The sequence below is a fragment of the Rhinopithecus roxellana genome, chromosome 13 (genome assembly GCF_007565055.1).
Source record: "Rhinopithecus roxellana isolate Shanxi Qingling chromosome 13, ASM756505v1, whole genome shotgun sequence".
Taxonomy (NCBI): Eukaryota; Metazoa; Chordata; class Mammalia; order Primates; family Cercopithecidae; genus Rhinopithecus; species Rhinopithecus roxellana.
The window spans coordinates 25,311,372-25,319,668 of NC_044561.1; the positions used below are offsets into that span (position 1 = coordinate 25,311,372).

General features: G+C 51.9%; 1 protein-coding gene across 1 annotated transcript; it reads left to right on the forward strand.

Annotated features, from left to right (window-relative positions):
* Positions 1 to 7,871, forward strand: CRYBB3 (crystallin beta B3). The gene is made up of 6 exons (XM_010373299.2): positions 1 to 46; positions 1,556 to 1,650; positions 2,858 to 2,976; positions 3,948 to 4,080; positions 5,726 to 5,868; positions 7,558 to 7,871. The coding sequence occupies exons 2-6, from the start codon at positions 1,576 to 1,578 to the stop codon at positions 7,721 to 7,723; spliced, it is 636 nt and encodes a 211-aa protein (XP_010371601.1). The 5' UTR covers positions 1 to 46; positions 1,556 to 1,575; the 3' UTR covers positions 7,724 to 7,871.
* Positions 7,872 to 8,297: the final 426 nt, after the last annotated feature.

An 8,297-nucleotide genomic window follows, 5' to 3' on the forward strand; every position in this document is an offset into this window, starting at 1 on the left:
GCAGACGGCCGTGGATGCTCTGTTCTTCCCGAGGCTACAGCAACAGGTTCATTCTGGGATGGGTTGGGGGTGGGGAGAGAAAAGCCACCCTGGCAGGCCTGGACCTTTGGTGGTCTCTGTGAGACATGCATGGCTGACCGCCTGCAAATAAACCAGGGCCACCCTTAAGGGTCAGGTCCCAGTGAGAGGACCCTGACAGCCCAGCTGGGGGTGGAACAGGGGACCCTTGTCTGCAGTGGCCAGGATCCAAGCCCCTGGACACGTGCTTAGGGCAGGGGACCTTCCAAAACAGTCCCTCTGAGGGAGGGGAGTGGGCACACATGGTACCTGCCAAGTCCCCCAAGAGTCCCCTGTGAGCTGGACCAAGCTCTGTTTCCTGCTGAGGCTGGGACAGACAGAACAGACAGCCTGCAGGCTGTGCGTGGTTAGGCCTGTGTCCAGAGTATGTGGGCTGTGCAGCTGGGCATGCTGGGGTGGCCATGCTGGGAGCCGTGGGTGGGTAACAGTTGGATGTGGGGTGTAGATGTAGGTGCCTTGTGTACCACTGTGGATGTCTGAAATGGGCAGGGGTGTGTGTGTGTGTGTGTGTGTGTGTGTGTGTGTGTGTGTGTGTCAGAGAGAGAGAGAGAGAGAGAGAGAAACTGTCCTGTGACCCCACAGGTGAAATATGACTGATAGTGACCATAGAAACTTTTGTGGTGTGTGCACGTATGTGTGTGTGTGCTGACAAACAGAACAGTCCTGTGTGTGTCCATGGGTGCAACAATGATAAGCATGCTTCCATGTGACTGCAGCAGAGGCCTGTATTGCGCGTCACTGTCCCTGTAGCAATGAAGGAGAACTGTCGGTGTCTGGGTCTTGAAGTGGCTGGTACACAGTCGTATTCAATAAATGCTTAAGGGATGAGTAACCGAACACTGGGAGACTGACCCAGATCAAGTGTCTAAGGACCTGGTCTTACAAGCGCTTTCTCTAGAGGTCTGTCTGTCCATCTCCTGACATTTGGGGTCTCCTGTGCCTCCTGGTCACCCAGCCCAGAGCCTGGCACTGTGTAGGTGCTCATGGAATCTTTGATGAACAAAGTAACCAGTGAACAAAGGAGTTCCTGGAGTATGGAGGTGGGAGAGACCCCTGTAGAGGAAACCCCCCGAAGCCCACCCTTTAGCCAGGGTCTGGGGGTGGGACATCTGCAGAGAGCTCTGGGAAACCTGGGTTTCGGGGAGCATTTGGATCGGGGGAAAAGGGAACAGGCTTTGGAGCCAGCCCCGACCCAGGCCACTTCCTCTGTGTGCTTGAGGAAGTGGCCTCACTTTGCTGAGCCTCAGAGTTCCTCTCTGTACAATGGGGCTCCTGATCCCACTGTCTCAGTCCACGTGGCCCATGGTAGGTGCTCAATGGACGTTTGCTGAATGACTGAATGACCGAATGTCGATCATCATAAGTTATGGCCATGCCCTGTGGGCCGCAAGGCTCTGTAGCTATCCTGGACTCCAGTCACAGCAACACCTGGCTTCTCCCAGGTGGATCCAATGACCCATTTTCCTTTGATTTGAAGCCAGAGGTCTTCCTGGGGAGATGGCAGAACAGCATGGAGCACCCGAGCAGGCTGCAGCTGGCAAGAGCCATGGAGGCCTTGGGGGCAGCTACAAGGTACTAGGCAGGGAGGGGGTTAGAGGGCTGCTCTTGGGCCTCAGGGTCATCTTCCCAGCCAAGCAGCACCTCTGCAGAAAGGAACAGCCATCCTTCCAACCACCCAGGCCAAGACAAAACGCTCCGGGTGGGTCCTCTGACTGCCACCCTCCCGTTAGAAACTTGTTTCATGACTTTGCTGCATCCTCCCTCGTCTGCAAAACGGAAATGGTCACCCACATCCTGCCTGTGCCAATGGATCAGAGAGGCTCGGTAGTTTCTGGAAACACGGCTCTGAGCTCTGACTCTCCTGTCTGACCTCAGCTTGGTGTCGTGCCCTCTCTGGGGAAAAGGGCACAGGTTTTGGAGGTTCTCTGGACCTCAACAGCCCCATCTTTGAAATGTGGATGGTGCCCAGACATCGTGCCCAGAGTTGGTGTAAAGGCTAAAAGAAATGAGTGAAGCCAGCTAGCAGAGGGAGGCGCACTAGAAATCTGAGAGAAGGTTTGAATGTGTTGGCTCTACCCTTTCCAAACCATCTCCGGGGTCTTTTTGGGAAACTATTCCAGACAGAGTCTAAGGATGGGTCGAATCCCAGTGCCTCCTCTTAACTTGCTGTGCAGCCCGAGGCAAGTATCTTACCCTTTCTGAGCTTCTTTGATCCCTTCTGTAAAATGACTAGAACAGATGTTCACTGTGGATCTTCTATAAAGTCAGTTTGTGTTTCCAGGTGGGTGACAGAGGCAAAACCTTAGTTTGCCTTTGCAGCCCCTCTTCACCTAGGCTTGGGGCAGGCAGAGGTCTTTCCAGAGATTGCAAACAGGTGTTTCATTTTGTAAAGGGGGAAATTTCATGTTAAGGAAAATACAGATTTCTGAATTTTTCTCTTGAAAAAATTGGAACTGGGACCTCATTCCCTCATTGCCAGAAGCAGCTTCATTTCCCCACCAACCTCTCGGGTTATTTCAGTCCACTGGGCTCCCTACCTGGCTCCTGCCGGACATTAGAGTTGGAATCCCTAGTTTAATTGATCTCATTGAAGTTCCTGAACGCGTTTCCCTCCATGGCCATTAGAGGGCAGTGCAGGCCCGCTTCGGTGCTGGCTCCAGGCTGGAGAGATGCAGAGAGAATAAAGCAGATGGCACCTCCCTCTAATGCCCCAAGGAGGGGCAGAGGCTGGAGCCGGGAGCCCAGCAGAGGTGCGATGTTTAGGACGCTGCTCTTCTAGGTGATCGTGTACGAACTAGAGAACTTCCAAGGCAAACGCTGCGAGCTCTCGGCCGAGTGCCCCAGCCTGACCGACAGCCTGCTGGAGAAGGTGGGCTCCATCCAAGTGGAGTCTGGGCCGTGAGTACCTAGACCCCCAGTCCCTCACCACAGCCCTGAGCCTTCTGGGAATGTGGAGGCCCCAGTCTGAGCTCTAGATCTGTTGTGGGGCTTTTGACAACTCCCATGCCTTCTCTGGCCTCATTTTCTCCATCTGTAAAATGAGAGTTGAAGAATTCTCTAGAATCCTAGATATCTGCAGCAAATCCCAGGATACCTGAAGTTGGAAGAAAAACAGCAAGGACGACCTAGCACCTAGCTCAGTGACTGGAACATGGGATTTAATATTTATCATTTTAATAATCATTGTAACACCTAAAATTTAACATGCATTATGTCATTGAATCCTCATGACCCTGTGAGAGAGGTGTCATTCTTATTCCCACTTTATAGATGGGGAAACTGAGGCCAAAGTGGGTAAGTGTCCCATCCATGTCCACAAGGTAGGCAGGTATCCCAGCTGGGCCCTGAATTCCCGCCTTTGGATTGCAAGTCCAGGCTCTGGCACTAACCACCTGGGTGATCTTCGGCAAGTTGCTTCACACAGCAGGCCTCTGTTTGCTCATCTGTGGAATGGGGATAACAATGGTACGTACTTCAGAGAGAGTTTTTATGAAAATGAATGGAATGATGCAAATAAATACATATTAAAAACAATATAATACGAAGAAGAAAAGGAAGAGGAAGAAGTCGCTGTCACCTATGGGTACTTAGTGTGTGCCAGGCATTGTGCTAAAGACTTTTCTGAGTACTTTGCACAGAGGCTAGATTCTCAGTAACATTTGCTAGGATGGTTTTCTGGCCCAGAGTCTCAGAGACAGTTCCTGGTATGTCCTAGCAGCTCCTTTAATTACAGATCCAGGAATTAGCAGTAGGGTTGGAGGGAGGGTGCAAGGTTCAAGGTCAGCAGCTCTTGGATCCTTCTCTCACTAAACTTGAATGCTTCCTCAGCTGCAGCACAGGTGACCCAGGCAGGCCTCTTCCTCCCTCAGGTGGCTGGCATTTGAGTCTAGGGCCTTCCGCGGGGAGCAGTTTGTTCTGGAGAAGGGGGATTATCCTCGCTGGGACGCCTGGTCCAACAGCCGTAATAGTGACAGCCTACTGTCCCTCCGGCCTCTGAACATTGTGAGTATGGTTCCTGCCCACTTCTGAGCGTTCCTGGAAGCAGGGTGCACCAAGAGCTGGTCAGGCAAGCTCATTGCACGAGCTGGGTTGAGGGCTTGGCCCATATGGACCTGGCCTGGGAAGGGCCCTCACATTTCTGATCTGAACAATTGTGTGGGACAAGAAGTGGGATATTGAATGCACATTGGGTTGGGAGTTGAGACACCAGGACTCACATCTTGAATTAAACCAGCATAGCACTGGGACTTTTCTTTGTAACCCTATTAAAATGATGAGCCACATGGTCCAGTCTCAAACCAGTATTGTTATCAAAGAAATGCAGTCCAGGAAATAACTTCAGAAAGTAACTTCAAAATACTTTAAGTTCTCCACTTGTGTTTCTCTAGCACCTGAAAGGGACACAGTCCACAGTGACACTATTTATATATTTATTTATTTATTTATTTATTTATTGAGACAGACTCCTGCTCTGTCGCTCAGGCTGGAGTGCAGTCTCTCTCTCTCTCTCTCTCAACATTTTTTATTTATGTATTTTTATTTCATTTTGAGTTGCAGTCTCGCTCTGTCACCCAGGCTGGAGTGCAGTGGCATGATCTCTGCTCACTGCAACTTCTGCCTCCTGGGTTCAAGTGATTTTCCTGCCTCAGCTTCCTGAGTAGCTGGGACTGAAGGCTCCTGCCACCATGCTGGGCTAATTTTTTTTTTTTTTTTTTTTTTTTTTTTTGAGACAGAGTCTTGCTCTGTCAACCCAGGCTGGAGTGCAGTGGCCGGATCTCAGCTCACTGCAAGCTCCGCCTCCCAGGTTCACGCCATTCTCCTGCCTCAGCCTCCCGAGTAGCTGGGACTACAGGCGCCTGCCACCTCGCCCGGCTAATTTTTTATATTTTTTAGTAGAGATGGGGTTTCACCATGTTAGCCAGGATGGTCTCAATCTCCTGACCTCGTGATCCGCCCGTCTCTGCCTCCCAAAGTGCTGGGATTACAGGCTTGAGCCACCGCGCTCGGCCTAATTTTTGTATTTTTAGTAGAGATGGCATTTCGCCACGTTGGCCAAGCTGGTCTTGAACTCCTGGCCTCAAGTGATCTGCCTGCCTTGGCCTCCCAAAGTACTGGGATTACAGGCATGAGCCACTATGCCTGACCCACAGTGACACTTTAAACACCGCCCTTCTTCCTCGCCTGCTTCGCTCACATCCAGTAGCTGCGCCAACCCTTTCTCTTTGTCACGTAACTGAGTCCTCCTTAGAGGGCAATGGAAGAGGGGAAACCGGGAAGATGAAACTGGCATCTGGTTAGGAAAGAGAGAAAGCTCATATGTTGATACTTTTGATCTCCGTCCACCCTCTCCAGGCCTCAGTTTCTCTATCATTTGAATGATGGGATTGAACAAGATCTGAAAATTCCTTTTCAGTTTTATAATCTATGGCTCTAGATTCCTAAATCGACCAGCTTTGGAGGAATCTCCCCATCCCTCCTACAGTGAATTTGGGGGTGGAGGCATCTCCTGAGTCCCTTCCCTCCTGCAGTGGGTTTGGGGGTGGGTGTTATTTTGTGGTAACTTGTTGATTCTTTCCGGCATCTGGAGCCTCCTTGACCTCTGTTCTGGATACGGGAGCAGCCGCTCACCCCACGATATTGCCCTCAGGATAGCCCAGATCACAAGCTGCATCTGTTTGAGAACCCAGCTTTCAGTGGCCGCAAGATGGAGATAGTGGATGATGACGTGCCCAGCCTTTGGGCTCATGGCTTCCAGGACCGTGTGGCGAGTGTCCGCGCCATCAATGGGACGTAAGGGACCCAACCCTCACCCTTGCCCCATCTTCTGGTCAGCCATGCCTCTGGCTCCAAACAGAATCAGTGCCCGTAGTTTCTTGCGTGATTGATGTTCCCTGCACTCCTGACATTGAGATTTCTAGGCAGCCTTGACTTAAATCAAGTGAAATCTGTTCTCTCCACCTGTTCCCATCTGAGTCCTCCTTTTTTTTTTTTTTTTTGAGATAGATTCTTACTGTCGCCCAAGCTGGAGTGCAGTGGTGCGATCTCAGCTCACTGCAAGCTCCGCCTCATGGGTTCACGCCATTCTCCTGCCTCAGCCACCCCAGTAGCTGGGATTACAGGCACCCGCCACCACGCCTGGCTAATTTTTTGTAGTTTTAGTAGTGACAGGATTTCACCATGTTAGCCAGGATGGTCTCGATCTCCTGACCTCGTGATCCGCCCGTCTCGGCCTCCCAAAGTGCTGGGATTACAGGCGTGAGCCACCGTGCCTGGCCCCTTGCTCCTTTTCTAAACATCCCCATGCCCTTGAACTGATTCTTGAAATGTTCTTCCCCTTCACAGCTTCTCGTGTTCTTCTTACCAAGGGGCCCAGGATGTGTGCAGCTATTGAGATGTGACACAAGTTGTACAGAGGAAAATAGGCTTATCACCTCCCTCTTTCTAGGCTTAATATCACCGTTGATGCAGTCTTAGGATCACCTGCTTTTGTAGGTGGTTACATCTCACTTGTGGGCTTATAATCTGGGGTTGGACCTTGAGAGACGCCACCCATCCCTGATAATAATTTATTCAACAATTTTTTACTGAACATCTACTATATGCTGGTATGCAGATACAGAGAACAGCAAGAATGACACATATCCTCTGCCCTCAAGAAAATTACATAGTCTGGGGCCAGGCGCAGTGGCTCATGCCTATAATCCCAGCACTTTTGGGAGGCCGAAGCGGGTGGATCACCTCAGGTCAGGAGTTCATGACCAGCCTGACCAACATGGAGAAACCCTGTCTATTAAAAATACAAAATTAGCCGGGCATGGTGGCGCATGCCTGTAATCCCAGCTACTCGAGAGGCTGAGGCAGGAGAATAGCTTGAACCCGGGAGGTGGAGGTTGTGGTGAGCTGAGATCATGCCACTGCACTCCAGCCTGGGCAACAAGAGCGAAACTCCAGCTAAAACAAAAAAGATTACATAGTCTGATAGACAGACAAAGTAACAGGTATTCGCAGCGTATTGTGATCAGGATTGTGACTGGGATGCACAAGGGGCACTGGGAGTCCCAGTGAGGTACTCGATTCAGCCTGCAGGAGTCTGGAGACATCTAAATTGAGCTGTAAGGGATGCAAGTGGAAAAAAGGGGGAAGGAGAAGGATGAGGTGAGGAAGAGTGTTCCAGGCAGAAGGAATCATGCATACAAAGCCCCCCCCCCCACCCCCCCACCCCCCGCCCAACACACACACAGCAGGTTCTGGGAAAGTAGAATAAGAGGCTGCAGTGTTGAGTCGTGAATGGGATGTTGAGAGATAAGGCTAGAGATGCTTTGGGAAGGGTCCTGTGAGCAGGGTAAGGAGTTTGGATTCATCCGAAGGGCTCTGGGGAGCTGAGGAGGAATGTGAGCAGGCAGTGCATGGTCAGATGCTGGCTGGAGGCAGGGTGACTGGAAGCAGACCGTCCACATCTCAACCTTGGTCTCCCGGCAGGTGGGTTGGCTATGAGTTCCCCGGCTACCGTGGGCGCCAGTACGTGTTTGAGCGGGGCGAGTACCGCCACTGGAATGAGTGGGACGCCAGCCAGCCGCAGCTGCAGTCTGTGCGCCGCATCCGCGACCAGAAGTGGCACAAGCGGGGCTGCTTCCTCAGCAGCTGAAAGGCACCCAGACCTCAAAGACCCAGACCCACCCTGCGGGGGCTGCAAGGGCAAGAAGAGGAGGCTCCAGGGCTGGGGCGAGGGCTGACCTGTCCACCCTTCCCTGGAATCTGCTCAATAAAGCCTGGGGTTGGTCCCCCACCTGCCATGTTCCTCAGCATCGCTTCCTGAGGGAGCCAGGCCTGGGGCAGGACCTGTGGGAGAGGCGTGCTGAAGGAGGCTGGGGCTCGAGAGTTCTGAGACTCCCAGGAAGGGGCTGTGAACTTTGCCCATATCCTAGGCTCTAATCCTTTCAGGCAGAACCATGTGCCCCTACTGCCCTGATCTTGTGTTTGTCTGCTGGTGCATGTTTCCACCTGAATATCTGTTAGTCTACCCACCCACTCATCCATCCATCCATCCACCCATCCACCCACCCATGTGCCCATCCATTCATCTACTCACCTATCCATCCATCCATCCACCCATCCATCCATCCATCCACCCACTCACTCGCCTATCCATCCATCCACTCACTCACCTACCCATTCATTCATCCATCCATCTACCTACCACCCATTCATCCATCCATGCA